This window comes from Pseudomassariella vexata (genome assembly GCF_002105095.1).
Source record: "Pseudomassariella vexata strain CBS 129021 chromosome Unknown BCR38scaffold_12, whole genome shotgun sequence".
Classification (NCBI taxonomy): Eukaryota; Fungi; Ascomycota; class Sordariomycetes; order Amphisphaeriales; family Pseudomassariaceae; genus Pseudomassariella; species Pseudomassariella vexata.
In genome coordinates this window covers 1,303,377-1,328,304 of record NW_024467967.1, presented here as the reverse complement: position 1 = coordinate 1,328,304, position 24,928 = coordinate 1,303,377, and the positions used below count along the sequence as shown (strand labels likewise).

The window sequence follows — 24,928 nt, the reverse complement described above, 5'->3', positions numbered from 1 at the left end:
TAGTCTATAGTAGAGATAGACTGATATCGCAACTTTGATTCGCACTCTCAGAACCTCTACTTCGTCATATACACTATTAATATGAGCTAGCTATTCTTTTTAGTATAAATAATCAAATACTCATGTTTATATATTGAAATATGTTGAGGGGCACACAATAGAAATGAAGTGTATTCTGGTGAGGAAAGAAAGCTAGGCTAGTGTTGCTGGTCTGGAACTAAGTAGTGGTGGTGGCTGCGCAGGTACCACCTCTGACATGTATAGACACGTATAACCATGTATAGCGAAAGCGTCAACCTCAACACCTGGGGCCAGAATCGTGAGCTATATTTCCCGAGTCCCGAATGGCAGGCTGATACATGACACCCTAGACTTTCGATACCTTGATTAAGCCCGGAAGCACAAACCCGGTCTCACGGTGGAATTAACGTATTTCACCCCCATTCCGACACCCTATAAAACAAAACACCACGAATAACACTGCAATTTCAAATAACCACCACAAATTCAATTCTGAAAAACTATACAATCGCTTTCGACAGTAGATACATTAGATATTTCTGAACCCGAATCATCAACAAGAGCTTCATTAGATACTTCCCTCGTCCGCCGTACGTCCTTAATCCTTGCGAATTTCGCGTTTGGACTTATTTGCACCTTCTTTTTTTTCCGTGGCTTCATAAGCTCCAATCGCTGTTTCAAGCCCTCAATTTGTAATTCTGCGCTTACTAACAGATAATCCTTCTCATCAAACCCTTTTTTCATCTTTCTAAATAGCTGGCGTTGTGTAGTCAGGTTAGTTTGTTGGAGTCGATTGAACTCCCTAAACTGGCGCTCTATATCTACGCTCTTCTTTGGCGTTGACCATACAACATTGCCCTCTGAAGGCGTCTGGAGCGTTTTCTGGACTTTCTGGGTTGTAATAAGAATGTCTGGACCTTGGTGACGTGTGCGGTTGCTATTTTCAAGCAGAAGAGGGCTAGTAAGGGGCCTAGCGACATTTAGGGGCCATAGACCACTTGTACGCCAACCAGACTTGATATTTTGAGCCTTTAGGGCCCTCTTGCGTGCTCTGGCGTAACAGCGCATAAAATTCCGCTTGCCAATAGGTGCTGAATCAGTTAATAGGGTTAAAAACCCGACCTCCTTGCGATATGCCGTTTTCATAGCTGAGAACACCCCAACATCGAGGGGCTGAAGGACATGAGATGAGTGTGGGGGTAAAAATAATAAGTATATGTTGTTTTTATAGCAAAGAGACATAAAATTATCAGTTGTGTGACTACCGCGACCATCCAAAATAAGTAAACGAGTGTCTGAAGGGTCCTGAGGAAGCGTAAGGGGTATAAAAACGTCTTCAAGCCATTTGATAGCTATCGTATCGTCTGTCCAGCCCTTGGGGGATGCCTTGAAGCGCCAGTCCTTGAAGTCCTGAAGATTTTTATCGGGGAACCACTGCTCTTGGATGTCCTTGCCCTTGAAAATAACCAGGGGGGGTAAGGTATTGCCGAGGGCATCCACACATTCCAAAATTGACGTCCACGCCCTCGAACCAGGCTGTTTCTGGTGTATTGCGCGTAAGGTAGCGCTCCCGACAACTAGCCCAGAGCCCCCTTGACCCTCCATAAGGCCATGCTCATCCATATTATACCTGCATTGCGGCTTAATCGCTTGAATTGCAGGAATACGTAATTTTGAAGCAAACCAGGCTTGGATTACCTCGGTAGACGCGCCATTGATACGCTGACAGTCAATACGGCGTTGCTTTTTAGTCTTTAGTGCTGGGTGACGCTTTATAAAGGCTTCCAGCCAATTCTTGCCGAGTGGTTGGTGGTCACCTTTGAGGGCTAGGACGCGCTGCGCGTGCGTTGGGGCTAGTCCAAGGGCTTCCTGGACCAAAACCCAGTCTGCTAAGTATTTTTCTTGCACTGAAGATAGCCTCTGCTGGCTAGCAGAGGCCTCGCGACTTGATTCAGCGCCTTGAAGTCTGTCGATAAGTGTAGTCCTTGGTATACCCCAATCCAGGCCAGCGCGTCGCACAGATTTACCATTTACGACGTCTAGAACGACGGCAGCGAGGTCTTCTTCCGTATATGAAGGCATTGATAGCAGATCAGATCGAATACTTGGAATAAAGTCAATTGAAGCAAAAGTGGTTGACAAATAAAAGGATAATGTAAATAGCGGTGTGGTTATTGTTGGGGTTTACAGGGGTGTCGGAATGGGGGTGAAATACGTTACATTATAGAATAGTAAAATATCACTGGTTTCTCTTCAGGTTATCCAACTGGCTTTTGGACTTCTTGACAGCATTTGTCCTTTTCCTCGGCCTCACGCTCCTCATCCTCTTTCGCGATGAAGAACTTCCAGAACAAGGAACGTATTTTATCATGCCCTAAAGCATCGGCCTCGGACCATAGCCTATGAGGTTTAGAGTGAGTGGTGAGTCTGGTGTTAATCTACTGAAGCATGGGACAGTTATTCTATTTGTGTACAGGCCGTTTTGGTATGCGCATGGAATCTTTGTGATGAGTTGGATTGATGTAGTAGGGCCCATTCAGCCCATGTACTTACATGGAAATTCATCAAAGAATGATTCGCTCAACGCAGCGAAACACGACGGTTCCGGAACTGATAATAAGAATAAAACTGTTTGCTCTTTTTGCTTTGCTGACATGGACAGAGCACCACTTCCGGCAACACAAAGAGGAAAACGACGACAATATGACCTGTGTGGTATTCAATGGATTATGATTATAAGTTTGTGAACTACCAGGTGCTATCTCCCCTGAGACTAGACCAACACTTGTGAAATATACTATACTCGACTCCTTCGCTGGTCCAAAAACGAAACATTATAAAGACTCGCATGATACAATACAAACATGGCAACTCCATCTCCCAGCCCACAAGAAGACAGCCAGAGCCGGTCTGATACAGAAAGTGACCTCCAAAGTGTTCTTCGGTATTTAGCATCGGATAAAGGAATATTTTCAACTTCCTGGAAGATCCGACCCAAGATACTGGAGGCGAACGCCAAGACAGCATTAAGCGGTTTGGCCACCGAAATACCAACGAAGTTCATGGTTCCCATTATTGTGGAAGCAGCAAGCGCATTTTCCTCTCAAACCCGAAGACACATTTTCCAGGAGAAAGATACGGAGATCATGGATTTAAATCAGCAGATACGGGAGATGAAGGTCGAGTTGGACAATTTGAGAACAGCGGAAGCTGAATTAGCCGAAAAGAACAGTGTAATAGAGAATCTGCGAAGCGAGAAAGACGAACAAGCTCATATTATTGATAAAACGGAGGAGTTGAATTATCAACTCGAGGAAAAGCTCAAGGAAGCCAAAGCGAACTACCTTGGAAAACAGAAAGGGCTGCAAGATGATGTTAAAAATGCAGAGAAGTCGAGTTACGAATCAGCAGATGCATTTCGGAAACTTCAAGACCAGCAGGAGAACCTGGAGACAAAGCTTGAACAGGTAAAGAAAGAGCTAATTCAAGCCGAGAAACAGATTGAGAGGCTCGCAGCTGAAAATGTTAGATATGATAACGAGAGGTCTGCTGCTATGTCACGGGCAGAAGAATCCCAAAGGCATGTAGCGGCGGCCAATAAAGAGACGCAACAAGCAATCGAATCCTGGCGCGAGGCAAAAGCTCAAGAGGCTGAATTGTGCAGCCAGGTCAGCAAGTTGGAGAGAGAAAAGACAGAGCTGCAGACGCAGCTTCAAGAATACGGAAATACCAGCGATAAGACCTTGGAGACAAGCAACCGAGATAGAAAACGGGGTGGCCACGGCCGTGACCGTCGGCGCGAGGCGGACCACCAAGATGCTCAAGAACCCACCAGATTGGAAGCATTGGAAGCTGCAAACGCGGAACTATATCAGGAGAACCAAAGGTTGAAGGCAGAGGAAAACGCCCAAGGCCAAAACGCGACTCGAATCGGGGAGCGTGGCGAGAGGCAGGATGCGGCGGCCAGGCAGAGGTGGTTGGAGAACGAGGTGTTGGAAATTGAATCGGAGAGTTTCATAGGGGGGGTTAGGGAGTTGATGCGTGGGGATGCGGAGGCGTGGAGGAAGTCTGCGCTTGGTATCTTCTTGGTGGTGTGTATTTTAGCGTCTGTTGTGACGACCATTGCCGAGGGACGGAAGATGAAGGCTTGGGACGAGGCGAATGGGATGCCCAGGGCCATGTATGTGGAGGGTTGGCCGTACTTGCTTATTGGGCCGCCGCAGTGGGAGTATTTCTGGGAGTGGGTTGAGGATACTATGGGGTTTTACTGATGGGCTTTTACTCATGGGGTTCTCGTGGTGGTCTGTATTTTTCATTTATTTACCATTACTTTAGGAACGGGCTGGGATGAATGCACTTTTCACTTTCGTTCGTTTGGACGCTGACCAGAGCCTGATCAGAGCCTGGTAGAGAATTGAGGGGATAGAGTATTGACGGAGGGTGTTTGGGTCGTTTGGTACTGACTTCCGCAGTTGGATTGGCCTGGTATGATACTGGTCACGATAACGAGTTTGCCACATCACTATACTGAGTGACGGGTCAACCAGATGCACAGTTTGAATCATTCGCGTTACTAGTAGGGGGAAAACAACGCAGTCCTTGAAGAACGTGATCCAGCCGGCCGATTCATGGACCTACATGTAAGGATTGCTCATGATGGTCTATCTATGATGCTTTGCCACTTCTGAGTAAGGTTGCTCCATGAATGCGACCGGCTTGAAACGAAGGGACAATTGAGTGGTCCTAGGGCCTTTTTCTGCAATGAAGAGAAAGCGCAACAGACTCGAAACAACTCGATTGGTCTCTGTTGAAATTACTCTGGAATCGACGTAACGTGAATGTACACCGAGCTGGCCATGACACCGAGCTGGCCACTTTCATGCGCCAACGCGACCGGCCAACTTAATGTTTGATTTTCTCAACAATCAATTATGGCAAAGTCATACAACGAAGCAGACTTAATGCTAGCCCTTCAAGCTCTCAAAAATGACCAAAAACTTAGTCTCCGACAAGCGGCAAAAACGTACCAAGTCCCCCGAAGCACCCTCCAAACGCGTAAAAACGCGCCCGAGGCGCTGTGGTATTTGCAACGGGACTGGGCATAATGCGCGAACTTGTAAGATCGCATTGCCATCTTCTGGAGAGGAAGATTCAGAGTAGTTTCAATCGATTTACGGCGTTGTGGTTTTACTATCGTAAAATTTCTATGCGAGGTTATGTAAGGGTGGCCAGCTCGGTGTACATTCACGTTATTTGACAAGCGAAATTTCAATAATCAAGACCGAAGCTGTGTTGTACTTAGGGACACATCTAGTTGGCCCAGGACCGCTATTGTGGCAGTGGAGGAGCCAATCAGTGAGTGGATTGGCCCCACGCCCCTGAACAACTTTATCGGGCCCATCAACCCGTTTTGCCGCATACCGCGTGCTCCGTGCGACATTAGACAGGGCCGCTATCGTACGGAATACGTCGTCGCAGATCTCCAGGGCAATTGGACACCACTAACTATCAGCCTCGATTCCATCTCGGGCTTTTTTTCCTTCATATCTTGAGAACGTCCCAGTGTCGTTTCCTATGTCTGTTCAATTGGCAGCTGGACTGATGAGCCAGTACATTACCTCGCATCCACTCTCTCCTTTCTCTTTGCTACTTCACTCCTTTATCCGACCGTCGTAATCGCTTGCTTTCAAATTCACTCGCCACCTGGTCGAATACATCGCTCCATATTTCAGAATCAGAACCGCAAATGGTGGATTTCAGCAAACAATAAGGCTTGATCGCAACATAATATCGCGAAGATGCCGTCCGGCAAGTCTCAGTACGATCCGGCACCGCCCATTCCCACGTATGATGAGGCCATACACGGCTCATCCTCCGACGCAAACTGGCCGCCTCCACGATCGCCCATCGACGACAGACCCGATGCGGAGAGAGAAGCGCAATCTCTGTTGACGTCATCACGCTCAAGACCCAGCGATCGAGGGCTGCCAAATGGCTACCGACCACCCCACGTGGAATCAGACGATGAGGATTCCCAATGGAGTTTAGCCAGCGACGAAGAATACGAGCCGGAAGATTCGCGAGTACGTCAGGATATAGAGGAATTGGACATTGAAGATCCATTAAACGGTCCCGAGTTGAGGTCAGGGTCCCAATGGCGCAAACGGATTGGCTTGTCGTTGTCCCTCCCGAGATGGAGGTGGCGATGGCGTCTCCCACGCATGACAGTCCGTCTTCCCCGCGAAAGTGACGGTGCCAACGGGGCTGCCGCAGAACCAGGCTCCGAATCGAGGACCACAAGAAGGAGATGCAAATTCCCCAAGGTCCAGATGAGCAACTCGGCAAGCCTGCTTCTGGTCGGTCGCCTGCTGGCCGTCATCCTCGTCATGGGCTTCCTCTATCTACTCTTCATGAGTGACGTGTTCAACAACATAACGAGGCGTATAGGCGGCCAAATGTTCGATCCCGAAAGCGTACGGACATTCGTCCAGAATAGCGTCGACCCGCAGCGCATGCAGGACACGCTGAAACACTTGACCAGCTATGCGCATATTGCCGGCACGGAAGGCGACTATGCACTCGCAATGGATGTGCGGAACTCATTCTTGAAGAGTGGGCTGGAAGATGTGACGGTGGACGAATACAACGTGTATTTGAATTACCCGAAAGCCGGCGGACGGGCTGTGGAAATCATGTCCGAGGATGGGAAGAAGGCCAAATGGAGCGCCAAAATCGAAGAGGATGAGGTTGGCGGCGAGACCGCTGGGCGCCAAACATTCGTGTTTCATGGACACTCTAAATCAGGTGATGTGAAAGGACCGTTAATATACGCCAACTACGGTAGCAGAGAGGACTTTAAGAGGTTGCACGACAGCGGGATCGATACCCAAGGGGCCATCGCATTGGTTCGGTACTATGGTTCCCAGGGAGATCGGGCGCTCAAAGTCAAAGCGGCGGAGATGGCTGGGTTTGCCGGCTGCATTATCTACAGTGATCCGGCTGACGACGGATTTCTGAAGGGCGAGCCTGCGCCCAAGGGACGATTCATGCCTGCTGACGGTGTGCAAAGGGGTGCGGTGAGCTTGATGAGTTGGGTGGTGGGAGATGTGCTTACCCCAGGCTGGGCAAGCAAGCCAGGACAGCCGCGGGAGAAGTTGACTCAAACGAAAGGCCTGGTCCAGATCCCCAGCATACCGCTGGCGTGGCGTGATGCGCAGATTCTCCTCCAGCACATTGAGGGCTTCGGTGATCCATGCCCCAGCGAATGGCAAGGGGGTGTCCCTGAAGTCCAATGGTGGTCCGGCAACTCATCGTCCCCTATCGTGAGGCTGAAGAATGAGCAAGATGAAAACGAGCAACAGCCGATTTGGAACATTTATGCCAAAATATCTGGTATCGAACAGAACGAGAAGAGCATCATTGTTGGAAACCATCGAGATGCATGGAGCTTTGGCGCCACGGATCCTGGCTCTGGCACGGCTGTCATGCTGGAAGTCGCGCGCATCTTCGGCGATCTCGTGGCGAGGGGCTGGCGGCCCTTGCGGACGATCGAGTTCATGAGCTGGGATGCCGAGGAGTACAATCTCATCGGCAGCACAGAGTTTGTCGAGAACAACATGGACGCCCTGCGGAAAAACGCCTTTGCATACATTAACCTCGACTCGGCTGTCAGTGGGACTGAATTCCATGCCGCTGCATCACCCATGTTCAACAAGATTCTTCAGCATGTTCTCGACCGAGTACACGACCGCAACCGCAACGCGACGCTGGGTGAACTATGGAAGCAGCGCGGGGCGAGCCTCGAAGGCCTCGGAGCCGGGAGTGATTATGTAGCGTTCCAGGACATGGCTGGCACCAGCTCGATCGATATCCGGTTCGAAGGCGAGCGCTACCCCTACCACTCGAGCTACGACAGTTTCGACTGGATGTCGAATGTCGGCGACCCGGAATTCGCATACCACACCCTGCTAGGCCAAGTCCTGGCCCTACTCGCACTCGAGCTAGCCGACCGGCCCATCCTGCCCTTCGATCTCCTCGCGTACGCGCTGTCTTTAGGTCGCTACCTCGGAGACCTGTGGAAGTGGGGCGAGAGCAAAGGTGCTAACGCAGACACCACGAAGAGGTTCAACGTCGATCCCATCCGGGATGCCATCAAGAAGGTGGAGGCGGCAGTGATCGAGTTCGACAAGTGGGAGGACAAATGGTCACAGAGTGTCATGAGCGCCAACGGCTGGGAACCTAACGGACTTGGCAGGCAGAGGTGCGAGTACAACGCGAAGATGGCCGATTTCGAGACCGGATTACTAGACTTAGAGTTTCCCGCTTTTGGTGGTGGAGTGAGTAGCCCCCGTTTGTATCTATCCCCCTGACCCCTGACACCATCTCATGGGTTCTTCGCTCCACCCATGGCGAATCAAGTGTAACCCCTTGAGAAGTAGAGCACAATATTAACAACGAGAAAATAGGTACCAAACCGCACACAATTTGTCCATGTCATCTTCGGCCCGCAGTTGTGGTCCGGATACGACGAGGCGTACTTTCCCGCCATCCGGGACGCCATCGATGCCGGCGAGTGGGGGCTCGCGCAGAATATAACGAATAAAGTCGGGGCTATCATAGCGAAAGCGGCGAGCGGTCTGGCGTGGGATCAATAGTGAGAATTGAATCGGATTGCCAGTACTCTGTCTGTCTCTATGAAAGTTATATTTTCTTCACTTTATCTCTATCTTTATGCCTCGGGCTGAGTGTTAAAAGCTTCGATGGAGTTGCATTGCTTGGCGTTCTTACCCTGGATTGGGGCTTGGAAAGGGTGAGTGGTCATTGTGCCAGTCTTCTTTTTGATATTTCTACAGTGGTCCCTGATGGACGGATAGGAGGGAAGGGGAGAGGTTTGGGTTGGTGGTGGCACGAATAAGACCTGAGGAACTCGTTCGATAGATATGCTTGCTCTATAGTATAGTGGTTCGTTGTTATATATTTCCATGGAGCCTTTTTTCTTGCCTACCTTCCTCTATTCAGAGTTATGTAAGGTCTGGAACCGTGATTGATGGGTCGAATTGCGCAATTGGTGCGTGCCACTTCGCGCAGTTAGTATCTAAAGGCGCGGTAGGGGTATGGTCAAGCCTTAGCCAGATCAAGAATGGAAAGGTCGATATAGCTATGTTACTCCGAGGCACCATACCATTGAGTAATAGTAATAGACACACTCACATTGACTATACCGAAAAACACATGTCATCACGTTTGGCTGGTGTTTAGTATAAACCCCGAAGTAAGACTGCTCATCTGCTTAGCAGATCCAAATTACACTACAGTCTTCTATATCGTACAGAACGCTTCCAATCTCACCCCTTGGCTTGTACTTCTTGCTAAGGATACCACTAGGCTTACACCGCTCCTCGTAGACCCACCACTTACCGTCGCGATTGCGCCGGCCCGGCAAGTCCAGGCAGGGCATCAAAGACGGGCTCCCAGTCGTCGCCAAAGTTGAAGATATAACGGTCATCTAGGATGGTCCGGGCGACTGAGAACTCCTCAAAACGGGGATCGCAGTCCTCACACATCTTGCCTCACACCGAGAACTCGCTTTTATCGTTGTCATTATCGTAGTTATCGAAACCGCGCCAGCCTTCGACTTTCAACGACTGTCTTTGTGTTTTAGTTTAATGCAGCCAGTTGACTCATGTTGGATGGACCCTGAGCACCAAACCCTTGACAACAGCAAACTGTTAGAATGTCAAGAGCGAACCTTTGGTGTATCATCAACTGACTCAAGTATGCAGCCAAAAGGCATGCTTTTTCTGTACTTACGGCCTTTACGGCTATCTTCACCCCTTTCTCCTCGGAAAGATCAGAGACGAATTCAATTATATGCTTTGCTATAGCTTGCAATAAGTCCGATAATAGTGTCAGTAGAAAAATGGCGTCGTCACACAGATCTTGCCAGATCGATAACACGGCCTGGCGCCAACGCAGAGGACGCCACCGCGCGAGACTATTTCGCACTTCCTCAGTAGCGGGGACGCGTTTTGTGAATGGTGACTTGTCTTACGGCCGACTGTGTCCCATGGGGGATGGTTTATAATTGTATGATGGCACGGATCAGGTCTCGTTGCGGGTCAGACGGGGGATAAAGGGTTCCAGTATCGCTGTTGCAGACCCTGCCTGTTATCCATTGCAGACAACAGGAATGGTACCGTAGTGGTGTACATCAAGGCCAGTGGTTCTTGTTCGATGTCATCTTTATTCATTTGCTCACTTACCTCAAAACTTAAACATCTCAGTATCTGACAAACAAGAACACGCCAGTCGTGACCACCTGTGGCATTTCCTACTTACTGCCACCGCCAATGCAGTTGCTTGAGTTCTTGCCCCCGGTGCCTATACCGATAAGAGGGGTGCACAGGCAGCAGATGTGGTACCCCTGGGCAGCAACCGTCGAACAGGTATCACAGGGTACCAGCCCAGTAGACTGCGTTGATGGGAAGGCATCCGTTATCTGCATGGAGCGTACTGGCGTGTTTTTGCTTGAGAGATATTGAATTGTTCGAGCTGTATTTGTTTCATTCTTTGATAATTACGACGTGCTTTACCGGCTACCCTTAGTAGACTTCCGACATTTTGGAGGTACCTTGAAGATTAGTTCTTCTTCAAAGATTTTGTTATATTTACTATAGGTGTGCGAGAATAAGCTGAACGTCCCACACCCACATCCGGGACACCCCCACATGTGGGACACCCAAAAATGCCTCATCAACACCGCTAGCCTCTAACTTCAACCTCTTTTTTCTTTACCAATATCGATTCAATCGCTACAAAATTTTACGTACGTCTTCTTTACACTTGTCAGGGTACGGCTAGGCCGAAGGCAATAGTACAGAGTGATGGGGAGTAACGGGCGTCCCTCCTACGTAGCACCGGGTGGTCACTGGCGGTCTCAGGTAGGGGTTCCCACGGTGATGCATTGATCTCTGCCCTCTCTATCTTCCTCCGTCTCGACTCCTTACTTATAGCCAGCCGAGGTTCTCTCTCGGATTCTGGATGTTTGCTTCCGTATGTCTGTGTTCCTCCGACTTCGGCCAATATCTTGGACAGCGGCTCCTTATCTGCAACCAAGCGATTCCCTATCCGTTGCAAACGGCTTCAACGGCTCTCATTCGCCACAAGCGGCTCTCTAGCCGCCACAAACGGCTTCCTACCTGGTGGAAGCCGGCCCGCCTCGGATGACACTTGTGGCTCTGACAACTCCTTCCCTATCCTACTTCGAGATGGTCCTTATATAGATAGCTAGGCCGCCGCTTGGACCCGGCATAACAGCAGGGTCGGCGATGCCAAGGATCTTGACTCTCGTCATCCCAAAGCTTCACATAGATTGTAATCATGACTCGGGAGTCTTTTGTCCGAAACACCCCTCCGGCGGCCCACCGGTGTCCTGCGTTCAGTGTCCTGACACCCACGGGTGCCTATGGCATTCTGTTCTCTGACAACACTGATATGAGTCAATATACCAAAGATGATATTTATCGAGCTCTTCAAGCAATAGCTACCGGTCAAAGCCTCCGAAAAGCAGCATATGAGCATGGTGTGCCAAGGTCTACTCTTTCACGACGGATTCAGGAGCCCAGTCAAGAGATATAGCCTTCGCTGACTACCAGAGGCTCTCTCCAGCCTAGGAATCCCATCTGGCTGAATGGGTTCGAATCCAGGCTGCCCTAGGCCTCCCACCAACCCATCAACAGCTCAAAGACTTCGCCGAGCGTATCCTACAGATCCACGGAGATACCGAACCACTTGGAAAGAACTGGGTCCAGGCTTTTATCAAGAGGAACCCTTCAGTCAAGGTCCAGAGAAGCAGAGCTATCGATTCCCAGCGTATTAATGGAGCCTCAGCTAATGTGATCAGGCAATGGTTCAAATACCTCGCTATCCCTGAGATCAAAGCTATTAAGGCCTCGAATCGATACAATATGGATGAGACAGGTATTCTAGAAGGTAGAGGATCAAATGGTCTTGTTCTAGGATCATCTGAGACTCGTTCTATACGGAAGAAACAGCCTGGATCTCGAGCGTGGACATCTCTTATAGAGTGTATCTCTGCGACTGGTACTGCACTATCCCCACTTGTGATATACAAGGGGAAGTCTGTCCAGCAGCAGTGGTTTCCTCTGGACTTGACTCCATACGAAGCCTGGAGGTTTACAGCAACAGAGAATGGGTGAACGTCAGACTCTACGGCTATTGAGTGGCTACAAAAGATCTTTATTCCTTTGACTTAACCAGAGGACCCTGAAGAGACTAGGTTACTTATCCTAGATGGGCATAGTAGCCACGAAACGACAGAGTTCATGTACCTCTGCTTCATAAACAAGATACACTTCCTTTCCTTGCCGCCACACACATCCCACGTTCTCCAGCCTCTCGATCAGTCAGTCTTTGGACCCCTCAAGGCAGCCTATAAGAAGGAGCTTGGTTACCTTGACCAAAGGGATACTACTACTGTCGTAGGGAAGAGAAACTTTCTCCTCTCCTATAGAAAGGCACGTCTAGCAGCATTGACCGCTAAGAACATTATCAGTGGATGGAAATATACTGGTCTCTGGCCTTCGAGCATAGCTAGACCCCTTATGAGCCCCCTGCTCCTTGAGAATACGTCAGCACCAATCAGACAGCCTAGTCAGATTTGCAAAGGGTACTCTGATAGTAAGGGTAGTCAGGACTGGGCGTTAGAGACATCAACAGTAGCCTGGTCAACGCCTAAGAGGAGAGATGAGCTCCAAGATCAACTCAGCTTATTCGGCAAGCTTGATAGTGATCCAAATACCCAGCGGCTACTCTTTCGGAAAGTTCAAAAGGGCTTTGATGAGAAGAACTACCAATTAGCTGTCGCACAACGAAAGATTGAGGTAATAGAGGCAGAGCTTGAGGCTAGTAGGGCTAGGAAGCGGAGGAAGGTCAAGATGAGCCCAAATTCAAAGTTTACTAATATCAAGGCTATTCGGAAGGCTCAAATCGAGGCTGGTGAAATTGAGGATAGTACAGATGAGTCTAGCGAGTCTGAAAACCCTAGTGACGGTGAAAGCTGTATTGTAGTCGCATTAGAATAAGTGTAAAAAAAGGTTGAAGTTAATGGTTATAATATACAGTGTCATTTTTAGGGCATCCCACATGTGGGGGTGTCCCGGATGTAGGTGTAGGACGTTATGCATTATTCCGCAGTTTATTGTATCTTGAACGAAGAAAATACGAAGTCTAGAATTTTAGTATAGCCAGTTCGCCGGGTTTTGCCATGACGGAGGAGGTGAAAGATGCTTCGCGTGCGGCTGCTAGAGTCGATGTTGGCGTTGAAGAGGAGCTGAAACAAAAGATTGAAGAATAGGACTATATGTCTGATACGTACATTGAGTTTATTGCCTCGGAAGGCGCGGCACTGACGGGCTTGTCAATGCAACAAGCGTCGATGCAGACATATTCAAGGCCCTCATTGATGGCTTGTTGACAACAGCCTTCGATCTTGACATAGCCCTGTGTCTTAGCCTACCCGGGTGTTTGCAAGTCAGGGCTTCGCCGGTTACTAATATGTCAAGAGCCGCCTTTCATGCGTATGCGCGTGTCCATTTTATGGATTTCGTTCCTGCCACGCGGAAGGCTCTAGGATGAGGGGGTTGGTTTGGTATGTGTTGCGTGGCACAGGCACACCAGCTATGTGGCAATGTTCTGGGTGTAGCGCTCGTGCTTACTGCCCATAGATAGCCCTTCCGTGCTGCATATTCCTGGGAATAGGTCCCATCAACATCATCACCAATATAGCCAGCTCTCTCGCCTATATTGCCCAGTGTGTCTTCGAAGGTGACCTCCTCAGCGCTCCAGGTATGTCGAAGGATCGCATATCCTGTTATATTGTCACTAACGAACTCGTAGCGTACCTTGAATTCCGCGTGAAGAAGGTGCATATTGGATAGCGAATTAAATCGATTCGTATATTTGTGCAGGTTGACAAAATGAAGGAGTTTTGCATTAGTTGTATGCTGCTGCCGCTTCAGGGGTCTACATAGCAGCTTTTTCCCGTAAGCGCGCTCCTAAATCACATGACTAACCGCAATATCTGACAGGGCAAATAAAGAGCGCATTTCATATCTGACCGTTACGGACACGACTTTACCTTCCATCCATTTGAAGTTCGCAGAACTATCGTTCAAGTATTTCACTTCACCAAATTAGACGTTCACATTGTCAGAATCTCAATCCGCCAGTATTGAGACATGTCGGAAAGAGGTAGTTCTCTCCAATATCAAAGGAGTGCTAGAACATCTAGCAGTTTGGTGCGTTTCAGACATGATAAACACTGCAAAAAGTTAATAAGAGCCAGTCCGGGATGAGTGTCGATTCCGATTATGTTCCCGAGTTCGGTCTGGGCATGAGACCAAAGATTCAGCAGCTATACCGACCCGACGATCGGTCGCCTTGGAACGAATGGATTGCAGACAATAGTGGCACGGATATTGAGGCCGGCTCCTACGCCCAGGAGTGCGCTTTTATCGTACGCCGCGAACCGCATCCAAGCACTAACCAAGTTGCGCTACACTCCATCACTGTCCACAGCCCTTTGATCAAGAAGGTCCTTGACGACACATTTGTGGGGTTTGAGAGTCTCAATACCCATCTCAAACAGCTAACCTTTAAGGCTCCTTTTCATCCCTTCTACTATCGATGGCACCGTTTCGAGAAACTCCGGCTGGAAGAGCAGGACCAGGACACCAAGAAACACCTCGATATGTTATATTCCATCCTCAGTGAGGAAATCTTGCCACACATCGAGGCCATGAAGGACCTCACCAAGAACAACGTAATCAGCTTCAACTACTTGTGGGCCATCTTTGCCCCCAACATGGAAGTTTACACCAAGCATCTTGATGGACAGGACCGTATCGTATCACTGAGGGATAGCAGGTACGGAGCTAGTATGAGCGGAGAGTTCTTTTCCTTGGAATGTCGGTATATTGATTGCGACGGGTCGAGCTTTGGTTACGTCTCAACATCACTCGAAATCGGCGCCTTTGACGGCGTGAAGAAGCTCGTCGACCTCGATGCCATCCCCAGCCACCTTTATCCCGACGTTGAGCGCCTTGTCGATCGACTCCATGCACGCGGCGAGAAGCTCGAGCAACTCAATGGTTTCCATCATATGTCATACTCGGGATTTTACACCGCCAGGTCCTCCAGGCAGGTTCGACAACGCCACGTATGTATCAGACTACATGAAACTAGCCGCAGTGTGCTCACTAGGTGTTTCTATGAAGGTGGAAAGCAGCCGCATCATCATCGACCCGCATACATTCAGCATATACGGTATGCCTGGGCCTAATCTTGAGTCGATGGAGTCTGATTCGAATGTGGACTTGGCTGATGACGATTTATTCGACGGCACCCACTGTGTGATATACCAGGCAACCAGCCAGGCCTTTCGCAAGTTCCAAAAGGTCTTACAAAAGTATGAGAAGCACCGGGAAACCAGCTTGTTAGATCGTTGTAAGCCAGCTTCCCACTTATTTATACCCACCAGAGCCATGACTAACATCGGCAGCAGCCAAATCTCTGACTCCTAAGCAACGCTTGCTCTGTACTCCCATAATTCGAGGTTACTGCCTTGCATCCAAAACCTGGGGTAAGAGCTCCATGCGAATAAAATACCAGTTTCTCTGCTAAGATGGCCATCCATCCCATAGCTGAGTTCTACGTTGAAAATGTTGGCCCAATACGCTGGAGCGAGAATGCATTCGCCATGCTTGTTCTCCCTCATGGTTACAAGGATATCATCTGTGCCTTCGTTCAAGAGCAAATGTCCCGCGACGATGAGTTTGATGATGTGGTTTCCGGAAAAGGTGAGACGAGCAGTATTTGGAGATAATGTAAAAGAAGCATATTGCTAATGGCGTAACCACAGGCCTGGGCTTTATAATGTTGCTTAGCGGAGAGCCTGGTGTTGGGAAAACCCTCACGGCGGAATCTGGTTCGCTTGCCCAGCCTAGTAGCAGTGTGATTGTCCGTTGCTGAACAATCTTAGTTGCCGAGGAGATGCGCCAGCCGCTGTACTCGATGAGTGCAGGCGAACTGGGCGAGACAGCTGCTGAGGTCGAAGATTCCCTCGAATTAGTTCTGGAGCTCACCACCAAGTGGAACGCCATTTTGCTCCTCGATGAGTGCGATATATTCCTTGAGGCCCGAATGACCAACGACATACGGCGCAACCGTCTCATCTCGAGTGAGTGCTTGTCCGCTTCCCTCAGCTGTGAAATTGTGTTGCCCAGCCAAGGCTTACTCATCCACCTCGTTCAGTCTTCCTGAAGCAGCTCGAATATTACCGAGGTCTAATGTTCCTCACTTCCAACCATATCAGCAACTTCGACACTGCTTTTGAATCACGCATCCATCTAACCATCCACTACCCAGCCCTGGATGCCATGAGCAGGCTCCATATTTGGAAGACTTTCATTGGGATGGGAGACTTGGAGAGCCGACTGAGCGACAAAGACCTGGATATTCTAGCGAAGAACGAGATTAATGGAAGACAGATAAAAAATATTGTTAAAACGGCTCGTTTGCTATCGAAGCAGAAGAAGGCTCCACTGGCTTTGGAACATATTGAGATGGTGCTGAAAGTCAAGGAAGGAACTTTTGACGGTGTATGATGTATTGTTAGACCTTCAGGAACAAAACTTCGGATGTATCAGAACCCCTGACGCCCAGCCACGATCAGCCCTCTCAAATAGGCGGCTAAACGGCATGCCACTCTGTACTCAAGGCCCTTATGGCTATTTTCGCTCTTTTCACTTTTTGTTCCAGAGCAGAGATCCCCTTGATTTCAAGAATAGATTGGCTGTTAAATAAGTTCAAGATGTATACAAATTCTACTACACCGATGTGGCTAAAATTAGGTTTGATTACAGCCCAACATAGCACAGCCTTCGCCAATGCGCCTTGCTCGGGACCTTGCTCTTTCCATAGAAAAGATCCACACCGCGGGCAAGACCCAGAACTGGCATAGAACATCCTTAGCCAACAGTTCGACATCCAGTGGAATAGCCTGCCTTTATTCAACGGTTACAAGCCCAAGGAGTAGGCCTTCGTCCCTGATGAGCGATGTGGAAGCTCATAACCGCTTTTGTCGTGAGGCGACCGTCGACCGCGGGCTCTGGTTCGCCGGTCGAGCAGTCGCGAATATACCGCAGCAAATTTACCAAAATCATCTTTAGGCACATATACTATGGAACACCGTCACTTCACTACCGACTCTGGCATATCCCGCAGTTGCTGTGCGAGTCCAAAATGGAGGTCCTAACTCAGGGATAGGAGGAGTCGGGCAGACCCCAGGGAAATAAGCAGTGCTTGTCTAGTTCCTCAGATAGAAGACGGAAGAACTGGAAGCCAGAATATCTCTTAAAGAAACCACCGAGTCCTGCCTATTCGAGACTAAGAAGGAGCTGGTCGGGTGAGAAGACGCGATTTGTCAGAGGTCGAGAAGTATCAAACGCGGTATTTTGCCTATTAGTAAGTCTCCGCGAGCAACTAGGCTGCAGGAATGTGTCCACGTAAGTGAGACTGTCTGTCGAGAACTGCGAGATGGATACGTTAGTACTCAAGGTAGATTCAGATGTAAACCTGCTCGCATATCCTAACAATTATAAGAGGCCGGTCCCGCTTTAGCCACTTAGCGGCCAAGCAAAAAACCAAGGACGGAAAATCGAGGTAGAAAGTACAAAAATATATACCACATCTATGCCAACCAGCAAGAAGACCAGGGGTATCTAAAAACGTCAATTACTGGTTAAATACAGTTGTTCCACCTGGCCTCAAACAGCTGTATCCAGTCCCAACCCCACCCCTTCACTCGCTTGTCTGTCCAACTCACCACTCCCATCCTCACTCTCCTCCTCCTCCTCCTCCACAATCTTCCTTAACCTCTCCCTGACCACGGGATCCTTCTCTAATTCCTGCCAAAGCTCTAAATCCCACTCCTCCACACTCTCCCCCACTCCTTCGCTTCCACCCTTCCAAGGCGGCCACCTCCACAGCCTCGCGACAAGGAGGTTCCTCCTCACCGTCTTACACACCAACTCCACAGACAGAAGAATACACACGATGACTATGAGGGTAAGCCACCACAGAGGATCCCGACCGAAAGTGGTGGTGAACCCGCCGCGGACAGCGTAGGGGCTGGGGGCGGGGGCGTAGGCCGCCGCCAGGAACGCGTTCCAGGCCCACCAGCCCGCAAATGTGATGGCGAAACTGCCTAGGACGAGGGAGGTTTTGTTGTGGGTTTCGACGATGCTGCGCGGTGTTAGCAACCTGGATCCATGTGGGAGGGGTAGAGCGGGGTGACAAGGTACAGGGTGACTCACAGTAGCTTGACATTAATCCAAACAATACACACCGAAAACGCCAAATCACCCTGTGCGAACAAGCCCTCATCATCAATCATCCCCAGCACACCCCCATACCCAGCCCAAACAGCAAACCATGTCACGAAACCAGCGAGTACCCCGGTCAGCATCCAGCCCACGTACATCCGTATATTTAACCCCATATTGCGCTGACCATGGACATACAACTCTGGGACGGCAAGCAACGTCTGCGCTGACAGATCCTGCTCCCAAACCCCCGGCACAATAACACACAAACTCGTAAACAGGGTATTGAGTACGGTCAAACTCCAGCTCTCGTAAAGCGAAGTCCCCGTGTACCCGTTATACCGCTGATAAAGGGCCGTGGGCAGGTAGAAGAACATCTCCTTCCAGAACGTAGCGATGATGAACTTGGCAGTGCGGACGTAGTTCCATCGGCCATGGACTAGGAGCAAGCGCTGCAGGAAGCGGAATTGCGCAATGGCGTAGTCTGCTACGCGGGCGGCCTGTAGACCTTCTTTGCCTGAGATACCGACTCCGACGTGGGCGGCTGAAATCATGGCCAAGTCGTTGGCGCCGTCGCCGATGGCAAGGGTAAGGGCGGTGGGGATACGTTGCCGGATTGCCTTCACGATGGACGACTTCTGGGCTGGGCTGGCGCGGCAGCAGATGACGGCGTTGATGGTCGGGATCAACGTGTAAAAAAGGATTTTCAACCTCGGAGATTGTTCGACAACAGCTAGCGTTTGACCGTCAATTACGACGACACTGTGTATGCAGCCGGCTTGAATGTCCTCCGCAGCTGCGAGTATCTGAGTCTCTAGATCGCCTTTAGATGAGTCAAGGATGAAGATGTCCGAAGCGGGACGGCAGATGCGAGCCGAGTGGGCGATGTTGATTGCCGTTTCGCGCTTGTCGCCCGTAAGCATCCATATCTTGATGTTGGCACGGCGAAGCCTGTCTACTGTCTCGGGGACGCCCTTTTGAAGCTTGTCCTCGATTGCGGAGGCCCCGACAAGATCGAGAGACTGCTCAATCATTTCCCCAGCCTCCTCGATCATCTCCTGGCGGTTCACGAGACTGGTTGTGGCCTCATTGTAGATCTTCTTCCACATCCTGTACTCCTGCGCTGGGATGAACTTGCGAGCGAACAGTAATGTCCGAAGACCTTCGGTGGCGAAATCATCCAAATGCTTGAAACAGCGAGTGAACACAGCTGAGTCGTCGTTGATCAAGGGATCATCGATAAAGCTGAACTTGTTGTCGATTGGTGAAGGCGACATAGGACTGGGTGTTGCCAAAGTCTTAGCTATATCAAAAGAGACCGTTCGGACGCCTAGCGACGGTCGGGATGCCCGATTGTCTTCCGAGCGGCGCACCTTGGATGCTTCAAATGATTGGGTTCGCTCAATAGCCGGTCGTTTCTTGAGGTGAGCCGGTACACTAGCACCAATGCTCCTCCGGGCAAGCGTCAGACTCGGTCGTCCACCAAAGCTGTTTCGCGGCTCCAACTGCTCACTTCTCCTAAGCATCTCGATTTCCATATCCGCACTCTGGCGAACTTCACTGGCTTTCTTCAGTGCCAGATTTGCCATCTTGAGTCGGGGCAGGATCATCGAGTCTGCACCCTTGCAGATTATGCAGATCCTTCCGTCGGGATATCGTACCACTATCGACATTCGCTTCCGTTTGCTGCTGAATTCAATGACATCCAGGATTTCGTAGGTTTCTGTTTTCTCATCGTTCTCTGATGTGATCTTGAGCGTAACTGACTGGGAAGATCGATGCATCACAAGATATCCCAAATCCTGCGCAGCACGTACAAGTGCAAGCTCATCAGGCGAGGAAGCCTGGAAGTCCACCTTGTCATCTTTGACTTCCGGCAGACAGGTGTGGCACAGCGCCAGGCAAAGGATATAATCACGAGCCTTTCTTGCAAATGGTGATGCTGGCCTTAACTGCAGGTATTCCAGGAGGTCGGTGGTAGTAAGCTCAGGTTGCGGGTGGTCAGGTCGACCCGTTGATCTCCAGTGTGAAGATGAACGTCTACCATAATGGGAAGAGCTTCTCCCAAGAGGAGGCGAGGTCACGGTGATAGAAATCGGGGAGGCGATAGATGGCTCGTGACTTTCTGGGATGACCCGTGTAGCTTCTCGTGACTTTCTCGACACAACTTTGCTAGGAGTGAAGGAGACAACCTGCTCGACAGGAGACGGCTCGGCTTCGGACTCGAGATCCATCTCGTGAAGCCACGAAGTACCCGCTATGCTCAGTTTCCGAAATTTCATGACGTTATCGGTTAGGGTACCAGTCTTGTCGGAGAAAACATAGCTGATTTGGCCCAAATTCTCGAGGATGGTATTCGTGTTGCACCTGGCCGGCGTATCTGTTGCCTCGTCGTACATCTCCATATCCCCATTCAGCATGAGCATCTGTCCAATCTTGACGATTTCCAGACTGATGTAGAGGGCAAGAGGTATAACGTTGTTGAACTGAATTGCGAATCCAATAATGATCTCTTTGAACGGAACAGTCGCATCACTTAAATAAAACGCATTCTTTTCAGTCGACCCTCTCCAAATGATATAGCCCATGGAGCATCCAACAGACAGAATGATGACATAGGCAGCGAGAGTAATGACAATCTTGTTGGAGACGGCCTCGAGAGCAGGCTTCTTCGCCTTGGGGTGCTGGTTGGCGTTCAGCCGGATTTTGCATTCCTCCCCGGTGTTGATGACGATGCCGATTGCACGTTCTGTATTCCTCAAAATAGTGCCACGGTAGACTATCTCGTTCAGCGTCAGGGGTACTGTTCGGTCTCCCGTTGTGACTCTGCCATCGAATCGATAGAGATCCGGATTTGGGTCTTCGAGGACCAGCTCGGCCTGGCACGCACGAATAGCGGCTATGGTGCTACAGCCTTTGAAGGCCGGCGACGCCTCCCTGCTTTTCAAATTCGTTTCGCCGTCGAGTGCCATAGTGTCGATGTAGGCCAAGCCGTTTTCACCCGTGGCGTGGAGCAACACTAGATCGGCCGGAACTTCCTCGTCTCGAGACAGCCGGAGAATGTCGCCCACTTTGACATCTTTCCATTGAACCCTTCTCCATTTGTAGTCTTGATCGACGTCGCCATCGTCGTGGTCATCTGGAATCGCGGGAATAGGTTTCCGTGAGGTTGAAATGCGCGACAAAAGCCACTTCGCTGATCCTGCCGCGGCCCTTTGGGTAAGAGGCCGTCCTAGTACCGTGACCGTATTTGCATTTTCAAGTTTGTCCAGCCGGTGTCGCTTGTAGTCGTCGTACCCTTCCTTCGCAATTGTCAAGAGAACGAAGAAGAGCAGAGGCAGAATCGTCGTGTAGCTTCCGGTCGTACTCAGACCAGGGATTGTTTGTGGGACACCGACACAAAGGAAGTAAAAGTTGGCCAGCCTTGTGAACTGAAAGAGCAATTGCTTCGGCAGGAAGTCGTACACGGTGTATCTCGAGGTTCGGATCGTGTTGGATATGTACTCGTGTCCGCGCCGCTCGTCGATCAACGGGCTGACATGTTCGATTCTCAGCGGTACGTGGCGTCCGTCCTTAGAAGGCTTTAAAGGCTTCTGCCGCAACACGCCTTCTACGAAATATTTCTGGTACCATTTCGACGTGCGTTCATGGGCCGAAGCCCGAAAATTATGGACTTGTTTCCGAGTGCGGCTGGCGGCACTGGATGCGATCGTTCCCTTTTCCGTTCCCTCCTCGAGGTAGGCTTCCTTCCCCAGGCCCATTGTATTCTTCGGTCGTAAACGATAGTTTGAGGACTCCAGATACTTCTTATCGGGGGCATTGCGCGACTTCTAGGTGTTGAAGATTATTTCGATTTGTGACGCGCACATGGATCGTAGTGGGGCATCGATCGACCCTTGATTATGAAGCACTGCAATCGCGAAGATTCAAGTCGACGTTTGAAACGAGCGTGGGATCGCAGGCCTCAATTGAAGAGGTCGCGCCGAGGGCGTGGTGAGGAATCTGGCAGCCTCATGCCACTGCTCAATCGATAAACGAGGCGAGGAAGAGGGTGGTAGCGAATGAATGTGCCTCCTCGTTCTATGAACAATGCCCCTTGGCGTCAGGACACTGGGCAGGTTCCATTGCAAGCCAGGATAATCGTCATTATCCCTGAAAGGTCTTCTCGGTACGTAAGTCGGGTCCGACGTGGACATTTCTTGGAGAACGAGGCGCTAAGACTTCTCTTCGTATTTCACACTTGGTTGGTTGGTTCGTGGCGAGATGGAGAAGTAGCCCCACCATGCACACCTCCGTCCTTGTTCTCCGGACTGAGCCGAGAAAATCCCGGATCATAACTTCCGGACCATGGCGTTTACGGCTCTCCCACGGCTCGCCGTGCAGAAACAACACCGAGGTTGCTCATCGGCTTAAGCGCGCTATCTGACCCGTCAAGTCATTTACTGCACGTAATCGACACCACCTTGAAAGTTTTCATAACATCATCGCCGCTAATGACGGATGGCATTATGAGTCGTGAAACAGTGCTCCTTTTCACGTCTCACGTTAACAATTCCAGTGCACTTATGCATAGCACAGCATGGTTATCGCTGGAGCGAACATGTACGCAGTGGCTAATCCCGCTTCAAGTGTGGATCTGAGGACAATGGCCAGTGTTATCTCACATACAGTTTAGGTATCGCCTAGTAGCTGAAGCGATGCGAGTCCAATATATAAGTCAATTGACCAGGGTGTTTATGAGTGGAAGAAATTAAAGTCTAGGAAAATGAATTGGCATTCATCGACCAGGTGTATAATCCGGGATCCTAACTGATATTTCATCTCTTGTCATCACCACCTCGTTTCTGGACTCGGGAGAACCTCCAGGTTGGCATTTTCCCGTGTTTGGATCCATGTCTAAGAAGTAGTTCCAATCTGTCGTTCACTCTCATCCACAATATAACTGTGTAAGAATTTTCGGCGTGCCTTCTTTGCCCCAGCACTACGTGCGAGTGTAAGAAGAGCAAGAGGCGCGTTGAAGCAATGGCTAACTTGGAAGAACGACTATTTTTATCTTTCTGCCATCCATCCGATAGACAGCCCTAAAATACCCTCTCACTTCATCCGTTTCCCAGCCGCCATGAGTAAGGGCAACAACGAGATTTAAAACACCCTGAGAGAACTCGGGGACCAAGCCACTGAACCAGGGAAACGCGTCCGGATTAGACATGCTGTACCTACTGATACCCGTTCCCCATCTTCCATGCTTCGCCATTCCCGGAAGGCTTGTCGTGGTGGGAGGCGTATTTGGAGTCATGTGGATTCAGGATGGTAAGAGATTTTACATTGGTCAAAACTCGCAAGGGAGTTCTAACGGGCTCTTGCTTATAGTTGAGAAGCGGTACCTGTAATTCTCAAGGTGTTGCGTAACGACCTGGAGACCTACGATGATTGGGATGCTGACTTTGAAGTTATGGCTTAGTATCTGCCGTACCGCATCTCCAACTTTAAGTACTGGTAAGCACTAATGCCTTGTATATATATGATATATGGCTGATTTACGTGCTTGTATGATAATCTCAACTTATTTCATTCGCTGGGGAACGAACTCTGCTCTGACGGATGAACAGTGTGGCTCTGTCGGAGGGTATGACATGACCATATATCCTTGGATGGATCAATGGTTATTTCGGCTGGAATATTTAGAAGGATCAGGAGACAGACAAAGCCAGGAACGAGTTAGGGTCTTAAGGAAGGAAACGCATTTTCAGTAGAGGTTTATCGTCAACCAGTGCCTGGCATAATTATTGGGGAAGAGTCTAAAGCTGCGAGGCTCGACCCAAGAAGCCAATTCCTAAGGCGGTGCTACTTTATATCGAAGCTATGGAGTTCTACATTTGGGGTGGCTGTTACTAGCAATCGTCTGCAGAGCGTTCCTAGAAGTCAAGGGTCGGACCAACCTCACCAACCTCACCATTGCCCCTTGGTTGGTTGGAGATCAAATTGGTGAGCAAAACGCTGGGGATGTTGACTTACCAGTACTCCTGGTGAGGTTAGGTGAGTTTAGTGACTTTTTGTTTAGATTTACTGCCAAGAGATGAAGCTATCGCCAACCGCCGACGCGGCCCCGTCGGTAACTTACTGGCGGAGTTGGCTATAGCTTCCTCTGTAAACCCGGTTCATCCAGCCCGTTATTTTCCATAGCTCTCCCCGCTGTCAGGGTCCCAAGCAGAGTGTCCGACTGATACGTGACCCCATGGGGGGTTACCCTATAGCTATAGATAAGATAGATTAGAGCTATAAAAGAGCTCTGCCAGGCCAGAATAGCTGACCTGGCCATCCTTTCCCAATACAACAATTCACACCCCATATGCACTCGCATCACCGACACATGCCTATGATGCCGGTGTCAAGGCTTGGCCGCTGTGAAGTGGCCATTCTACCGGCAGATGGAAACTAAGTGCTCACATTCAACTGACATGGCCTGTATTGTATGGAAACCCAGTGCTATTAACGAAAGCCGT

General features: G+C 49.9%; 3 protein-coding genes across 3 annotated transcripts; 2 read left to right on the top strand and 1 right to left on the bottom strand.

Annotated features, from left to right (window-relative positions):
- Positions 1 to 5,356: 5,356 nt before the first annotated feature.
- On the top strand, positions 5,357 to 9,024 carry BCR38DRAFT_444504 (uncharacterized protein). Its single transcript, XM_040860943.1, has 2 exons — positions 5,357 to 8,357; positions 8,487 to 9,024. Exons 1-2 carry the CDS (start codon positions 5,820 to 5,822, stop codon positions 8,673 to 8,675), a joined length of 2,727 nt encoding a protein of 908 aa, XP_040712708.1. The 5' UTR covers positions 5,357 to 5,819; the 3' UTR covers positions 8,676 to 9,024.
- A 5,245-nt stretch (positions 9,025 to 14,269) lies between these two features.
- On the top strand, positions 14,270 to 16,936 carry BCR38DRAFT_444481 (P-loop containing nucleoside triphosphate hydrolase protein). Its single transcript, XM_040860942.1, has 8 exons — positions 14,270 to 14,292; positions 14,387 to 15,259; positions 15,318 to 15,546; positions 15,605 to 15,682; positions 15,744 to 15,899; positions 15,962 to 16,027; positions 16,082 to 16,279; positions 16,354 to 16,936. The coding sequence occupies exons 2-8, from the start codon at positions 14,393 to 14,395 to the stop codon at positions 16,704 to 16,706; spliced, it is 1,947 nt and encodes a 648-aa protein (XP_040712707.1). The 5' UTR covers positions 14,270 to 14,292; positions 14,387 to 14,392; the 3' UTR covers positions 16,707 to 16,936.
- Positions 16,937 to 17,675: 739 nt separating this feature from the next.
- BCR38DRAFT_398502 (P-type ATPase) lies at positions 17,676 to 22,676 on the bottom strand. The gene is made up of 2 exons (XM_040857692.1): positions 18,417 to 22,676; positions 17,676 to 18,345 (listed from the first exon to the last, which is right to left on the bottom strand). Exons 1-2 carry the CDS (start codon positions 22,184 to 22,186, stop codon positions 17,868 to 17,870), a joined length of 4,248 nt encoding a protein of 1,415 aa, XP_040712706.1. The 5' UTR covers positions 22,187 to 22,676; the 3' UTR covers positions 17,676 to 17,867.
- Between the last annotated feature and the right edge of the window lie 2,252 nt (positions 22,677 to 24,928).